Raw genomic sequence first — 18,862 nt, forward strand, 5'->3', positions numbered from 1 at the left:
AACTAATTACACGAAAGATGGTCCATGAAACACCAAAAGACCTAAGGTAAGGATAGCACCATGGTGGGGGTGAGGGTGAGGGCAGGGGCGGTGGGTGGTTGGGGTGTCTGAACGTTAAAGGGGGGGATGAGGGGGTTAATGGATATATGATATTAGGTAAGGTAGATAATTGTCTATAAAACGCTTCACTTTTATTCACCTAATCATAATAGTCAAGATACTGGTCTGATAGTGTCAAACACGCAACAGGTGACGTAGCCCTAAATCGGCTTTCTGGCATTGTCCGTTGGTTGTAGTTGGAACTTGTAAACACAGGTACCCAGTAGATATTATCACGAACCAACCATCCCAAAGGTGTTCATCCATCGTATATGGCCTTACTAGTGAAAACAAGTATAGGAATAGTAAGTGACATAGCTCGGATCATTCCTTGTCAGTTCAGCGGGTCCATGTACACATACAAGTATCCACCCACAACGATCAACTGGTTCAACAAGTCTTCCGACAAAATCGAAATTAATATGAAACTGATCAAAGGAAATGACCCATGCCTGAAAACTATCAATACTTTCCAATATCTGAAAAATTTATTGTATTTCACAAAACGGTCCATGCTGTAAAGAAAAGCAGGCTGAGCTTTTTGATATGGAAATGAAGAGTTCATACTGTGCGGTTACTCCAGCTGTAAGAGTTGATTATTGAAGAGAAATACCACACAAATACCTTTTACACAACTTGTACAGTGGGCTGAATCAATAACCGTTGAGTATGTTGTTGAACGGCTCCTCTCATCCACACTGTATCCATTTTTTTCATCTTCTTGTTATTTTTTTTTATCTGTCAAACACACTTCCAAACGCCTCAGAGAGGAGTGCCGTCCTTATTATTGATAACTGTCTCTTCTTAAAACCATAATACCTGGTCCCCCGACCAAATGACACGATAGACCTGGTCCCCCGTCCAAATGACACGATAGACCTAGTCCCCCGACCAAATGACACGATAGACCTGGCCCCCCGACCAAATGACATGATAGACCTGGTCCTCCGACCAAATGACACGAAAGACCTGGTTCCCCGACCAAATGACACGATAGACCTGGTCCCCCGACCAAATGACACGATAGACCTCGTCCCCCGACCAAATGGCACGATAGGCTTAGAGAAAGTACCACGAAGCTCTACATTCGTTCTGTGTAAATTGAGAAAATGCTCGAAACCTGAACATTCGGGCGAACTTTAGTTATGCTCGAAATCAACGAGGTAGTACACAGGTAATGTTCATTAATAGCAGAAAACGGTGTGATTTTGCTTAGAAATGAGACCGACATTGTTTTGGCGGACCGACGTCTCTATGTGCCAGTACATCATAAACCCAGTGTTTTCACCGACTTATACGCCCCACAAGATATGCTTAGTACATCCCTCAAACTCAAAACATCACCCTAACCACACCATTATTTCCATGTAAAGTTCTGCTAAAATGCTTCTTGCAATATGAACAACATCTGGAGAATCCTTGCACCTTGCAATGGAGTACGAAAGCATGGTTTAAATCTAGCTCTGTAAGTTGAACCACCTGGCTACAGTGTTTCCTCCAGCCACCATTTCGTTCCACTGAGCTAGTTCGTCACTGGCGGAATCCGCTCCAATCCTCAGTTTTCCTAAGAGTTCATCCGTTCCAATTTTATTATCGTGCAGTACTGTGAACTCTAGGTATATATTCTTCAGGAATTCCTTGCCCAAGCTAAAGACAAGTGCCTCGTTCCACACCGGATTGGCCGTGTTATGCTTCACTGAGGTCTTCTTCTTCTTCAGCCTTTTACCAGCATACATCAGAGCCACTTTCACGTATGGATCTGACAACACGGTACAATCAAAATGGGATTCATTTACGAACACGCTTATAGGTCTGATCACATGAATTTCATGTGCAAATTACCAGCTACGGAATATTTTTGCAAACGACTTTTGTTAAACCATACGTTTCTTTTAGTACAAATAGACAAAGTTCTTAAGCCGGAAGTGCAGAACTGAATGTAGATTTAGAATTCGTGACGTTAAAGGCAACAGAGTATATATCATTAAAAGACCATTATAAACTGGTCAGGAAAACAGATGGATTTATTTTGTTTAGAAATTTTCTAACCCAGTAAAATTGTGTTAAAGATCAGATTCTACAGTGTTATGTTGTGACCCAACAGAAATCATTCACGTCACATCTATACATTTTGCCTGGAATAATTCGTTTCAAGGCCAAATCGGCGAATGCATTCATTGATCTATATGCATTCTGAATGATGAAATGTAGCAGTCTAATGTATGTTAAGTACCAAAGACCTTATGTGACGTCACTGGTCCCAGTATGGTCAGAATAAGCCACCACAGAAAATATTCAAATGCATTTTACTGGGTTAAACAATTGCAGTTTTAAATGTCTTTTATCTGATACATATATTCATATTTGTCTTTTCTTTGAGTTAAAAAAAATAATCACTAGAATATTACGTTCACATTCAAACGACGGGAAACAAATGGTTTCGGCATTTCTATAAGAACTCAAGTTCAAGCCATTAGAAATGTCTATACATGGACGTGTTTATACATACATGCATGTGTTTATCCGCGCGTCCACAAGGTGTCTTCCTTGTATCTGTTACTTAGCGCAGAACAGAAACATCCTCATGCATTAGAATATATTTAATACAACAAAGAGGAGTAAGTCTCAGTTTTGGTTTCGGTATTGCATAGCATCGAAGTGACAATGAGAGCCAAGGTTTTATTGGCACGTCCCGATAACTCACCCATTGTAATCTTGCCGTCTTCAACATGTCGCAGGTTCCTGGCTTTAGCCACCACCACAGTCAGTCTCTCCGCACTGCTCAGGTAACTCATGGAAAACATCAGATCCCCTTTGTCTATTTTCTATACAGAGAAAAATAAACCAAACACATTGCAATTCGAGGGAAAGAAAGGACTAAGCACTGACAAAACGGTCTGTAAGTCAGATGGTCTATAAGTCAGGCGGTCTGTAGGTCAGATGGCCTATATGTCAGACAGTATTTAAGTCAAAGACTTGTAAATCTGATGGTTTATAAGTCAGATGGTCTATAAGTCAGACGGTCTGTAAGTAAGATGGTGTGTAAGTTTGATGGCCTGTATGTCAGATGTTCTGTCAATGAGATGGTGTGTAAGTCAGATGGGCTATAAGTCGGACGGTCTGTAGGTCAGATGGTCTATAAGTCAGACGGCCTGTAGGCCAAATGGTCTAAAAGTCAGACGACCTGCAAGTCAGTTTGTGTGTAAGTTTGAAGGCCTGTAAGTCAGATGGTGTGTAAGTTAGATGGTCTGTAAGCCAGACCGTCTGTAATTCAGATGCTGCGTAAGTCAGACGGCCTGTAAGTCGCATGGTCTGTAATTCAAACGGTCTATAAATCAGATGGTCTGTAAGTCAAACGTCCTGTAAGTCAAGTGGTCTGTACGTCAGCTGGCCTATAAGTCAGACAGCCTGCAAGTCAGACGGGCTGTAAGTCAGGTGGCCTATAATTCAGGTGGCCTATAATTCAGATGGCCTGTAAGTCAGATGGTCTGTAAGTCACATGGTCTGTAATTCAAACGGTCTGTAAATCAGATGGTCTGTGAGTCAAACGTCCTGTAAGTCAAGTGGTCTGTAAGTCAGCTGGCCTATAAGTCAGACGGCCTGCAAGTCAGACGGCCTGTAAGTCAGGTGGCCTATAATTCAGATGGCCTGTAAGTCAGATGGTCTGTAAGTCAGATGATCTGTAAGTCATATGGTGTGTAAGTTGGCACACAATCCTCACCACATTCTGTCCATAGACAACTTACGTAAATGCCACAGCGTTTAATCCGTCATCAAGCACATGACATGGTTGTCCAGCACAAAGACAATATTGTCGTTCAATACTGTTGAAAAGAGCTAACATCATGTAAAATTTGCTGGGTACAAAATCAACATTCTGCTATATCTGTTAGGTCTTAACAGTAACTCCTGGAGGACAAATTAGTAGAGAGGTGTATGAGGTACCTAGAACTTATTTAGGAGGGAGTTGAAATATCTCACACCAAAACCTACCTCTAACTGCCAAAACCATTTTGTCATCTAACAGTCATTATTTAGGAAATCATTTAGGTCAGAAACTTCATTGTCTTCTAGGCGTCATAGCAGCGGATGAATCTTGTGCAGGCCTATGGCCGTACCGCCGCAGCTGTTTGCTACATGTCAACGAAGGCGTCAGTCGCGTTAGGCGGGCAGTCAGCGTTTTTCCCCAAGCGTCACTGATCACAAGAACTTGTAAGGTGAGGTAATCGATAGACGGACCGAGGTCTACGCACCCGGTTTTCTAGCACGCCACTCAAAGGCGTCTTTGTCAAATGCTTGCCCTCGATTTCCATGTCTCAACTAAGTGAGAGTAACCTAATTCTAGACTCTCATCTCAAAAGCTATCAAGCGGGGCATTTTCTTGTCTATGTACACAGTAATTTTATTCACCCAGAAATGAATGTTCATTTCCAGTTTTTATCCAGGGCTAATGGGACCTTTCCGTCATCGATTATCATGCGCCGGGACTGCTCCAGTTTGAGCAGAGGTGCATCCCTCAGGAACAAGCTCGACAGGGATGCTCATCTGGCGTATCATATCACAACGTCCACAAGTCTCCGCTATAATAGACATTTGTTCTCAAGACAAACAACAGGAAGTTTTCGTATGTGATGGACAATGGTTTTAGTTTATAATAACCCATATTGTATCAGCTCGACAGAAACATCCCGTACACGAGCTTATGTTGTTTCAGTAAAAGAAAAGCGCCAAGAGCATAAATCTATATTGTGTCAGCAAAACAGACACATCCCCTACATGAACCTAATCACAACAGACACATCTCCTACATGAACCTATGCTGTGTCAGCACAGCAGACACGTCTCATACATGAAACTATATTGTGTCAGCACAACAGACACATCTCTTACATGAGCCTAATCACAGCAGACACATCTCCTACATGAACCTAATCACAGCAGACACATCTCCTACATGAACCTAATCACAACAGACACATCTCCGAACCTAATCACAACAGACACATCTCCTGCATGAACCTAATTACAAGAGACGTCTCCTATATGAACCTAATCACAACAGACACATCTCCTACATGAACCTAATTACAACAGATAATCTCTTACATGAGCTTATATTGTGTCAGCGCAACAGAAACATCTCCTGCATGGACCTATCTTGTGTGGACACACCACAAAAACCTGTCTTGTACCAGCACAAAAGGCACATGCACCTATATTGTGTCAGCACAATGGACACATATCCCACATGCACCTATATTGTGTCAGCACAACAGAAGCATTGTGTTAGCACAATATATTAATTTACTTATATTGCACCAGAACCACAGAACCACAACTTTTCTACATGAACCCATATTGTACAACACAAAAGCCACATCTCCTACACAAACCTATGTTGAATCTGCACAAAAGCCACATCTCCTACATAAACCTATGTTGAATCAGCACAACAAACACTTCTCCTACATGAGCCTATCTTGTGTCAGCACAACAGACACATCCTCTTACTTGAACCTTATCACAATGGGCACATCTCCTACTTGAACCTCATCACAACAGACACATCTCCTACATGAACCTATACTGTGTCAGCACAACACACACGTCTCCTACATGCACCTATATTGTGTCAGCACAATGGACACATATCCCACATGCACCTATATTGTGTCAGCACAACAGAAGCATTGTGTTAGCACAATATATTAATTTACTTATATTGCACCAGAACCACAGAACCACAACTTTTCCTACATGAACCCATATTGTACAACACAAAAGCCACATCTCCTACACAAACCTGTGTTGAATCTGCACAAAAGCCACATCTCCTACATAAACCTATGTTGAATCAGCACAACAAACACTTCTCCTACATGAGCCTATCTTGTGTCAGCACAACAGACACATCTCTTACTTGAACCTTATCACAATGGGCACATCTCCTACTTGAACCTCATCACAACAGACACATCTCCTACATGAACCTATACTGTGTCAGCACAACACACACGTCTCCTACATGAACCTATATTGTGTCAGCTAAACAGACACATCTCCTACATGAATCTAATCACAACAGACACATCTCCTACATGAATCTAATCACAACAGACACATCTCCTACATGAATCTAATCACAACAGGCACATCTCCTACATGAACCTAATCACAACAGACACATCTCCTACATGAATCTAATCACAACAGACACATCTCCTACATGAATCTAATCACAACAGGCACATCTCCTACATGAACCTAATCACAACAGACACATCTCCTACATGAATCTAATCACAACAGACACATCTCCTACATGAACCTAATCACAACAGACACATCTCCTACATGAATCTAATCACAACAGACACATCTCCTACATGAATCTAATCACAACAGGGCACATCTCCTACATGAACCTAATCACAACAGACACATCTCCTACATGAATCTAATCACAACAGACACATCTCCTACATGAATCTAATCACAACAGACACATCTCCTACATGAATCTAATCACAACAGACACATCTCCTACATGAACCTAATCACAACAGGCACATCTTCTACATGAACCTAATCACAACAAACACATCTCCTACATGAATCTAATCACAACAGGCACATCTCCTACATGAATCTAATCACAACAGACACATCTCCTACATGAACCTAATCACAACAGACACATCTCCTACATGAACCTAATCACAACAAACACATCTCCTACATGAATCTAATCACAACAGACACATCTCCTACATTAACCTATATTGTGTCAGCACAAAAGACAAATCTCCTACATGAAACTATATTCTGTCAGCTCAACAAACGCACCTCCTACATGAAGCTATATTGAATAAGAACCACAGAAACACCCCCTATATGAAACTGGTCTTGTACAACATGAACACAACACACACGAACATACTTTGTGTTGCTACAATAGCTTATGCCGTGGTGATGTAAGCATAACTCAGGGCGATGTCTCCAATCAGTCAGTATTTATTCAAGGGTGAGCGCAATTAATTCCCGAGTATTTTACGCTGCCTTCAAAGGGGTAAATGTCGTCTGGGTTAGTGGCTTGTTCCGAACAATTTACTGGCATTTATCGAGATTGCGCCGAATCGCACGAGAACAGCAAATTCACGTTTAGTGGTGCTATTCACATTACTCATGGCTGGTCAGTGTCATTTATTAGTCTCTGCGATGACAACGGATCACGCCCCTCCCCCTCGGGATAAAACCAATCGATCACTATTTACTTTGTCGTCTGGCATTTCTTAGCTGGACAAAGTTTGCTCAGACGCAGAAATGATTCTCATAAACGACGCTTAATATGAAAGGTGGATATAACGGTCCAGGGCTTGAGGACAATGCCTCAACAATGCCAGCGCGATGCGCAGGCGTGAGCACGCATTTTTAACAATGGCGGGTAAGCATTCGGGAGGTTTTAGTGCATGGTACACAAATGTTTTCATACATGATGCTTGTTCTACCAAATAAATCTGCAGAACAAAGCTCCCTCCTTGGCTTCGTTTTAGCGATGTTTATGTGGATATTATTGCCATGTACGGTGCATCAGTTCCATGCTGACAGATTGCATCACCTCACCCCTTTTTGTGTCATTGCAAACCGTACCCCAACAGCTACACACCTTTCGTATTTTAACCGTGAAATCCTGTGTCCGTGATATTATTATCGGATTTTAAGTGACCGCAACCAAGGGCTTTATTGGTATTAGACTAGGGCATTTGTGGCCAAGTGGTTAGTGCGCGACATAGAGACAAGTGTGGATAAACCCTCTTCCAAAATGTGATCGGTCAATATAAAAATACATTAAGCAAACCTGGAGTTATTCTTTACGTCACTGTAAGCTGCATTTGGAAGAAGTTTTTTGCGAAGCCTTTTTGCTCACTTTGGACGAATCCCACTTTGGATAACACACTAAATACCCGACCACATGCAACCCACATTACGGTTTAATGGAATTTAAATGAACATTTTTTCTCAACAGTCTGTGAGTCACATTTTCCATTAAGAAGAAACGGATGGCGCCAGTCTAAAACACCAACCTTCCAACAGGTCAAATAGCACAGAACGATTCGCACCATTACTATTGTGTGCAATCCTGGAATTTTCTGTTTCTCATAAATTCTTTGTTCTTGGCTATGTTTTCTTCGAAACCAAACCAAATTCTGGAAAGACATTTTATGTCTCTTGGTATCTTGAGTCTTTCACAAACCAGTCATGGGCACTACAGACACTGCTTGACGACCAAGAAAAGTATGACAGACCACTCGTGCTTCCTTATATTGCGGTACATCGACACAACCTTTGCACCGGCATGCAGTCAATGCCTCAAAAGCCCATAGCTGATGTGCTATTAATCATCCATTGCTAGATCTATTTGTATTTGATTGGTGATCAGAAATGGAGGTCCTGTCACAGAAATGGAATCTTGCATCCCGCGGAATGTCTGACAAACCTCGTGAGGTCAAGTCACAGATCTATATGTACCTGATCATTCCTTGAGGTCAAGTCACAGAACTGAGATAATGGACCCCTCTGGAAACCTAAAGATCATAGTGAGGTCAAGTCACAGATACTAGCTAATGCAACATTCGGATACCTGGTAAACCCCGTAAGCGTGAGTCACGAAGCAGAGCTTGGATATTGCAAGAGGCGGATTAGGGACTAGCTGTTCTTTGGGCCCATTAGAGCGCTTATAGGAGGGTTATCGTTCTTTGGGCCCATTAGACAGTTGGTCAGGGCTACTCGTTCTTTGGTCCCATTAGACAATTGGTCACGGCTACTCGTTCTTTGGGCCCATTAGACAGTTGGTCAGGGCTACTCGTGCTTTGGGCCCATTAGACAGTTGGTCAGGGCTACTCGTTCTTTGGGCCCATTAGACAGTTGGTCAGGGCTACTCGTTCTTTGGGCCCATTAGACAGTTGGTTAGGGCTACTCGTTCTTTGGGCCCATTAGACAGTTGGTCAGGGCTACTCGTTCTTTGGGCCCATTACAGTTGGTTAGGGCTACTCGTTCTTTTGGCCCATTAGACAGTTGGTCAGGGCTACTCGTTCTTTGGGCCCATTAGACAGCTGGTCACGGGCTAATCGTTCTTTAAGTCTATTAAACAAGTAATTAGAAGCTAGTTAATTGTTCTTTAGGTATATAAGACAGCTGATTAGAGGCTACTCGTTCTTCGGGCCCAACAGACAGCTGATCACTGGTTACTCGTTCTTTGGGCCCATTGGACAGCTGATCATTGGCTACTCGTTATATGTGTTCATAAGACAGCTTATCATGGGCTAATCGTTAGTTAAGTCTGTTAAACAACTGATTAGAGGACAGTTGCTCTTTGGGTCTATTAGACAGCTGAAGATCATTGGTGAATATTTGAAGTAGCATAATCCTAGGAGTGGGCTAATTTCTTCCTGAAATAAACTAGGGTCTTTCTGTTTTACAATGAACTCCTGTATCAAACAAACATAGACAACATTTGTACGCTGCTAAATGAATTTCCTTTTCAGCTAAGGAAACTGATTTCTAATTTTCAAGCCGAAATCGACCGTTTCGTTTCTGTATTAATTGCTTTTATTCGTCGTACATGATAATTTATTTTATTTATACATATGTGAGGACCGTCAGTTTTATGTGTGGAGGAAATCGGACCTTATTATGACAACCAATCAAATGAAGGGATCTTGACTGTCACTTCTTAAAATTAAACAACTTGTTAGCTCACATGAACATTTTGAATGGATTGAATGAATGGACAAGGCCAATCACCAGGCTATATTCCCGCCATGCTGTGGGGGATTTCACTGATTTACACTTGGTGAGTTCAGAATATAACACATTGAGTTCACTCGAAGTTATCTTGATTCTGTATAGGACACCAAACTTTCACTTTTTACTGACCTGTTTTTGTTTTTCGTACGGCGATATACCTTTCCACAGTATGACTTTCTCGCTCAGGTCCACGTACTCCAGTGAAAAGTGAACTTGACCAATGCACTCGTCCTGAGAATACTGGTCGTAATGGAATAGCAAAATTTCTAAAACTGTAGACGAGAGTTCAGAGTTGGACACCTCAAATATGAATTCCTCTTCAAATTCAGGGTTTTCAGTCTCTTTGTGAATTTTACTTTGTAGCTGTGTTTTGGCGTATGGTTGGAGACAAACTTTACAGTAAGGGTCCACACTGCCCCCATACTCCCGCGGCACGAGCTCACGTGCCTGTATTAGGCGAACAGTTAGAAGGGCAGTCTCCTTGTTGTATTCCAGCGAAAAGTTGATAGCTCCCAGATTTTCTTCTTGAATGCTGCAGACGGATTGTTGGCGAAATGATTGCTGGAAAACAAACAAAAACGGATCGAATTTATATCTAAAAATCACAACTCAATTGGAAGGAGAGTGAACAAAATCATCGGAGAAAGCGGAACACATCATTTGTGACGACTGATATACGAAAAAGGAACAAGGCATTCAAAGATTTGCCTGACATGCTTTTGCCTTACTAGGAGCACAATATTTACCCTATACCACACATTTGCTATCCCTATCCACGTACATGGGAGTAGAACACAAGGACTTAATCGGAGCTGAAAAGAAAACCATATACTATCCCTAGTATACAGGAGCTCAACAGAAAACCCTAGCCATTGCCATTTGCTATTTCTAATATACCGGAGTGAGTCATACCGGATATGACACTCGACCTGAACCTGGGATGCAGCACATCACGGAAGCTTGAATACTGCGCAAAGCACATCACATCATGGAGAAGAGCGCATGAGCGATTTATCAATGTGACCGTGGGTAAGTGACTGCCCAACCCACGAATTCCAGAAATAATATTTCCTTGTATTCGTAAAAGAGGCCCCATTCTCGAGGACTGTATTATTCAATATCTTCATTAACGATCTTTTTCCATTTGTTAAAAAATGTAAGTAAGACAGAGGTCTGTTGTAATCAAGAACCCCACGTGCGGAATAATATAAAGGACCTGGTACTGTAAGGTGGAGAATCAAACTCGTTGAAATTTCAAAATCCTGGCACAATTCTGTAAATTTCCAAATTATAAGTAGGCCTATTAATCTCGGTCGAAGCACCCAAAATATTACATAGTCATAAAAGAGATGGTTGCTTAGAAATAACCCACCCAAAATGCACTCTCGATCAAAAACATCAACTTTTAGTTCAACCGAGGTAATGTGGTTTTAATTTACATGAAGATCAAAATAAACCGAAAAAATGTGGTCCACCAGTTTATCATTAACATTAATCTGTCATGCCTAGCGGAAGTATAAGCCGGAAAGTTACATTTGCTATATATTTATTTAAGTGATCAGTGCTTAACGGTGTGCTCAAGATTTGTTACATTTGTGGTGCAGTGATTATCACAACTCTACAGTGTCTAATGCATTAAAAAAATATTTTTCAGTGTGACTGGAGTGGGCTACAATTTTCGGTTTTATGACCTATCCATCTCTGTAGTGTATGTTTGGAGCTTTATAAGTTGTATGATTGCCACAGAGTAAAAGAGAACTTTTAAAAAGCAACGTTACGAGAATGTCAGAAGGTGTCACACCTATAGACAGTTTCGCTGCGTGAGGTGCAACGTTTCTAGCACTGGGGCCGATTCCCCGCCTTGCCATACCAGGCCCTTCGTTTACGTCTAACTATGTGAAAGCAAATCCCAACAATTTTCATTTCATGTTATTTGCCAACGTCACTGACAATGACCATCAGGTACACATTGATGATAACATAATACTGTACTCCGAGAACACAGCTAAATTCTAGCTGTAGCTGTTGACCACAACTAGACTTTATGTTCAGAAATTGAGGCGATATGCCTAAACGCAGGACGACGCTTAAACGCTTTAAAGCGGCTGTCACGCTTTCTCAATACCAAAGTTAAAATGTTACTCTTGATGGCTTTCATTCATTTTAATTTCACTTACTGCTGTCTTATCTGGCATAATTCTAGGAAGACCGATAATGATTAGTTGGAAAATATTCAAGAACGAGACCTACGACTCATTCACAATGACCGAAGCTCGTCGTATCAGATCTCTTGGCAAACAGATACAACTGGATATGTTTGTGATGTTTAGATTTATATACATGAATTTTATGCCGCGTGCATTCATTAAGGATTTTTTGGTTAATTAAATAATTTTTAACTAGGCAAAGCAACTATCCTTGATATTTATTTTGAATCTTTTGTTATTTGTATATTTATTTATTTATTTGATTGGTACTTTACCCCCTACTCAACAATATTTCACTCAACGACAGCGGCCAGAATTGGGGTGGGAGGAAACTAGGCTGAGCCCGGGGCAAACCCACAACCATCCGCAGGCTATTGACCGACCGTATGTTTATTTATGTATGTTCAGGTGTCAAACAGGTCTATTTTCTTCTTAACGTACTGTTTTCTGTTATGTTGATAAATATGTCTTTGTTTCCTTATCTGTTAGGTAGGTGATAATAGATCCAGTGCCCGCTAATGTTTATTTGTTTTGTAATCCAACGATAAGTAAAGTATATCTATCTATCTATCTATCTTTTTTTGTACACCACAGCAATCTAGGCTGTGGGAGATGTATCAAGGTATAAAAATATACCTACTGTTTAGTCCAATCTTTAATAATAAACCTGTTTTAAGGGTGTATCCTGCGGCTCACTTACAATTTTGGAGTATAGTTTGGCATCGATCTTGGTGTGGTCGATTGCGTCGTGCATGGAGGCTCGTCTTCTCTGCAGCTGAGCCGGGGGTACAGGGGACGGTAGGTCCATGCCCGCCCCAAGGGAGCCCCCAAACTTCTCCGTGGGGAAGGTGAAGGTCAACTCCCGGAGGCCGGACATAGAGGCTGGTGTTAGAGCACCAGAGCTCTGGCCTTCTGCAACATAATAAGGTACAACTATTCTCACTTAGATGACAATTGACAATATGATTACTCTGGTATGCTGTAAACTGATGGTTAGTTAGTATGAAGCCTTCATGCCAATGAACATGAACTCTATACTATGCCCACCAGTGACACTTTTTGCCACATCTTAGTATTTTACATATCTAAGTGTATAAAACGAACTACATTTAGGTAGTATTTACATGACCTAGATATACTCGTCCACAAAACTGCGAATTATAACTGGAGCTCATGAATACGAAATAAGAATAATCATCTATACCAGGAAAGCATTTGCACTGTCGGCGTCCTACTGACATCAAATACATTTACCGAATGTACATGTAGTAATGCTGGCCCCCGTCGTATAAGTGAACTATTCTTGAGCACGGCGTAAAACACCAATCCAATAAATAAATACATTTAATAATACTAAATACCAAACCATATAGTATGCCATGCAACAGCTATAAAAACAAAGTTCAGGTTCCTGACATATTAAAACTATATGGCAAACAGGACGACAACTTCACTGGCTCTCTTTCAAAAAATCAGTGCAATAAAAGTATTAACGGCAAAACGTTTCGCCTGCGTTATTCGGGATTAACCACCTCGATCAGGCCCAGATCACAATCAACACAGTCATGCACGGTACCGGAAGAACTACAAACCATAGATCGAGCACGCTACGAAAAGGACTACAATGCACAAATCGAAGACAATACGAGAAGAACTACAATCCACAAATCCAGAGCGGTAGAAGAGCTATACTCCACAGATTGAGGATGGTGCGAAAAGAGCTTCAATCCACAAATCGAGGACGGTACGAGAAGGACTGCAAATCACAACACAGCCAAAGTGATATTAAAGCCTGGTGGATGCACTCTGATTGCTTCTTACCAGTGCTGCAGCGTCTGAGCATCTGTTTTCTCAAACGAGAAAGGCGAGGCGACTCGCTCGGAATCAGAAGTGATGGGAAAACTGACCGAGAAGCACAAGATATGATTTAACACGTTATCAGGCGGGGTAGTCTGTCTGACGTCCAAGGTGTACACATCGGGGAGATAAACGTGGTCAATTAGCTGTTTTACAAGTTCCCTGTCATAAAACAGACCTGACCATAACAATACGCAGAGAAACCATGCAGGCGCTTGTGCACAGAATCGGGCCGAATTTTCAAACATTATTGGTATAGGGCGGAGCCGGTGAAGAGTAATAATTCCTGGTGACATGGTGGAAATAAGCTAGCGTCTTGGAGGGTTCTGATAATACTCAGCTTGGGACATGGTTATTTATTGCTCAATTAAATTATATTTAATTAATGGGATAGCCAGCGGATTTGGTTCTCATTTTTCCACATGTTCAAGATACCGTGCTATCAGTGTGAGCAAGAGACAAGACGGCCCATCGGTGGCATCAACAAGGGACAAATTGGATGCTCCATAAAGTGGCCTGGGCGCGAAGGACGCATCAATCAATTCCACAAGCTTCCGGTGAATTTCCAGCCCATGCCGGAGGCTATGTTTAACCAGCCCATCTTCAGACCAAGCCTAGGTAACAGACCGCCCAGTGAACTCTCTTATGGTTAGACACAAATCACTGTATGCTATCCTCACATTACCTCTCCGACTTGTTCAAATAGACCAAGAACTTGTACAACAACACGGCACGTATTTGTAAAAAGCAATCTTTCTTACGAAATAGCATCCGTACTTGTAAAAACACCATCCATACTTGTGAACGCACAATACGTGCTTTAAAACGCCTTATAGTGCGTTTCCAGTGAGACTTTGCTCTTGTACAAACGTCCATCGCACCGAAACTTACACATGCACGCCTAGATCTGAGAACGGTTTTATTCTTCTCAACTTAGCTTTTTGGAATACAGATCTATACTCTTCCATTCACTAACTTGAAACTCGATCCTTTCACTTGTGCTGTCCCACATGTGTGGGCTATAGATACGAAAACGTGTTTCCTGTAACGCTTCAGTACTTTTTACCTCATATCACCAAGTTATGCGTGAATAATATAGACCATAACGTCACAATTAACACAAATGTAGATTATACATCGGCAGATCGCTTTGTTAACCGCCATGTTTAACTTGGGTCGGCCGCACTCGGTATCATTCGGAAAAAGATGCCGATGGAATGGCTTCATTGAAAGCATTGAAATGGATATCATCTAAATGGCGACTGACAAATTGTTTGAGCCTTAACTTTAATATGTGGGTTAATATGGTACAGAAAGGAACTATAATGAACTATTGTGGAAAAAGAGAGATGATCATAATTTTGGGAAGAGCAGCCGAGGCCAACATCGCAACGCAGCCGCGTTATTCGAAAGTTCTGATCGTGTTCAAGTTGGTGCGTCGGTTGCATTTGTGTTATTTGCAGTGTTATGGTCTTTGTTACTCCCACATAATGAGGCCATAGGAATTCAGAAGAACCTAAGAATCACGCGGCACAGCTTTTTGTGGCGAACAACCTTGTTGCTTTGAGGACAGCAACGAGTTCCACGTTAGTGAATGTAACGATTCAGCGAGGTTAATGAGAAAGCTAACCTGAGAACATGGCCAAACGATCTCAGAGCTAATATAGGCCTAACCCTGTTACTTGGTACCGGTAATATCACAATTTATACTTGTGAAAAAAACTAATGCTTGTTGAAACACATTTCGCAATTGTTCGTGCTTGTACAAACACCCTTTCAACTGAAACATTCTTCGTACCTGTGAAGGCACATGGCATATATTTACTTTCATAATTGATGATACTGATGGTACAAACAGACACAATTGCCTTGTAAAACAGGTCTGGTACTTGTAGAAACAACACTAGTTGTTACCTGAACTGTTACTCCTAGAAACAACACTAGCTGTTACTTGAACTGTTACTCCTAGAAACAGCACTAGCTGTGAAATGATCAAACAACACCAGTTGTTACTCGTGCAAACAGCACTAACCGTTACAATGCCTGTTACTTATACAGCCAACACTAGCTGTTACGCGTACAAAGACCACTAACACTTACTGGTGCAGACAACACTAGCCGTTACTCCTGCAAACAGAACTAACTGTTATTCGTTTAACAACACATTGATTCTCGTACACATTCCACTAACTGTCACTCGTACAGACAGTATTTTCTGTTACTTGTGCAGACAACGTTAGTTGTTACTCGTGCAAACAACACTAGCTGTTTCTCGATCAAACAAAACTAACAATTACTCGCACAAGCAGCATTAACTGTTACTCGTACAAAGAACACCAGCCATTATTCGCACCGACAACACTAGGTATTGCTCGCACAAACGGCACTAGCTGTTAATCGTAAAAACAGTACAAGCCGTTACTCGCGCAGAGAGCACTAGCTATTACTCGTACAAATAACACTAGCCGTTTCTCGCACAGACAACACTAGCTGTTACTGGTTTAATAACACTGGTTCTCGTACACACAACACTAACTGTTACCCGTACACACAACGCCGGTTGTTACTCATACACACAACACTATCACTCGTGTTCACAACATCAGCTGTTACTCGTACACACAACACTAACTGTTACCCGTACACAAAAGATTGGAACTTGTACAAATGCAACGTGGGTGTATAATATCAACGTGCTGTGACATTCACACAAAATGATGCAGATATCAGCCAAAAACTACAAAGGGTTAAATGTTACAGACATTTACAGTATACCGCGATTTAAGTTGCATGCCGTATGAGTTTGATGTACGTCTCCATCTGATGAAATTATTAAAATCGAATCCAAATGGAGCCTTCTGAATAGTTGTTTTTCCATGCACAACCTATGGCTTAATGCCATTAATTTTTTGCACGTAAAAGGTTCATTGTAGAGTGTTTATAAGCTTGGCTGATAGATGTGTCATGGGTGTTTCACACATGTACATAATAAATGCATTGACGGGACCACCTTAAGTGTAACTGAATAGACTCATGCATTTGTCGTTCCTCGACAAGGATCCAGCATTTTAGTACGTCCTATAATTTAACTGACAAACAAATAAATATGCTAGTTGCATGCATGCTACAATGTCGTCATCGAAAAAAATAAATGATATTTGACAGCTTGCCGTACAGTTACACTGGGGTCAGGTACCTACGTGTGTTAGGTTACAGCTTATCGTACAATTATATTGCGACAAGTACATACACGTGTTAGGTGACAGCGTATCGTAGAATTACATTGCGACAAGTTCATACACGTGTTAAGTGACAGGGTATCGTACAATTACATTGCGACAAGTACATACACGTTTTAAGTGACAGCGTATCGTACAATTACATTGCGACAAGTACATACACGTGTTAGGTGACAGCGTATCGTACAATTACATTGCGACAAGTACACACATGTGTTAAGTGACAGCGTATCGTATAATTACATTGCGACAAATACATACACGTTTTAAGTGACAGCGACTCGTACAATTATATTGCAACAAGTACATACACGTGTTAGGTAACAGCGTATCGTACAATTACATTGCGACAAGTACTTACACGTGTTAGGTGACAGCGTTTCGTACAATTACATTGCGAAAAGTACATACAAGTGTTAAGTGATAGCGACTCGTACAATTACATTGCGACCAGTACATACACGTGTTAAGTGACAGCGTATCGTACAATTACATTGCGAAAAGTACATACACGTGCTAGGTGACAGCATATCGTACAGTTACATTGGATTCGGATACCTAAACGTGTTCGGTTTCAGCTTATCGTAAAATTACACTGGGACGAGGTACCTACACATGTTACATTGCGACAAGTACATACACGTGTTAATTGACAGCGTATCGTACATCTACATTGCGACAAGTACTCTACACGTATTAAGTGACAGCGTATTGTAAACTTACATTGTGGCAGGTACTTACACGTGTTAGGTGTCAGCGTATCTTACAACTGCATTTTGGCAGGTACTTATCGTCCAGTTACACCGTGACAAGCACCTACATGTGTTAGGTGACAGCATATCGTACAACTACATTTGGGCCAGACACCTGCGCCTGTTGGGTGACAGCATATGGTACAATTACATCATGACAGGCACCTACATGTGTTAGGTGACAGCGTATCGTACTATTACTTTGTGGCAAATAGCTACACATGTTCGGTGACAGCATATTGTACAATTACCTACATGTGTTAGTTGATAGCATATCGTACAATTACTTTGTGGTAGGTACCTACACGTGTTAGGTGACAGCATATCGTAGAATTACGTTGGGTTAAGTTACCTACATCTGTTAGGTGACAGGGCATCGTCCATTTACATCGTGGCAGCTACCTACAGGTGTTAGGTGACAGTGTGTCATACAGTTACATTGTACCAAGTACCTACATGTGTTTGGTGACAGCAAATCGTACAATTACGCTGGGTTAAGTTACCTACATGTGTTAGGTGACAGCGTATCGTACAATTACACTGTAGCAGGTACCACCTACACGTGTAAGGTGACAGCGTATCGTACAATTACATTGTAGCAGGTACTTACATGTGTTAGGTGACAGCAAATGGTACAATAACCTTGTGTTACGTACCGTGAACGCTAGTCATTTCACACATCACTAGTAAGACAAGATCTGTGTAAATAATCAACATTATGTAGATCTGATGGGAAGGGATATTGGTTGGCGCCATCATTAGTTGTGAACATATTTAACTGGCGTGTTTTATTGGCTTCACCAATAGATTATAGAACAACTAACCGCATACCAGAGGTACTCTCGGATCATTCCTTCGAAGTATCTCTGGGAGTGAAGTCTCTTCACGTTGCAAGAGGTCC

The 18,862-nt window shown here is 41.4% G+C and overlaps 1 protein-coding gene across 1 annotated transcript in view; it reads right to left on the bottom strand.

The window, feature by feature from the left end:
• Positions 1 to 1,556: 1,556 nt before the first annotated feature.
• LOC135480353 (synaptotagmin-B-like) overlaps positions 1,557 to 18,862 on the bottom strand; it is a 41,819-nt gene continuing 24,513 nt past the window's right edge. Inside the window, 5 exon segments of the mRNA XM_064760181.1 lie at positions 1,557 to 1,858; positions 2,804 to 2,917; positions 10,014 to 10,467; positions 10,620 to 10,622; positions 12,814 to 13,015. Coding sequence (XP_064616251.1) covers positions 1,557 to 1,858; positions 2,804 to 2,917; positions 10,014 to 10,467; positions 10,620 to 10,622; positions 12,814 to 13,015 — 1,075 coding nt within the window.

The sequence above is a fragment of the Liolophura sinensis genome, chromosome 13, assembly GCF_032854445.1.
Source record: "Liolophura sinensis isolate JHLJ2023 chromosome 13, CUHK_Ljap_v2, whole genome shotgun sequence".
Classification (NCBI taxonomy): Eukaryota; Metazoa; Mollusca; class Polyplacophora; order Chitonida; family Chitonidae; genus Liolophura; species Liolophura sinensis.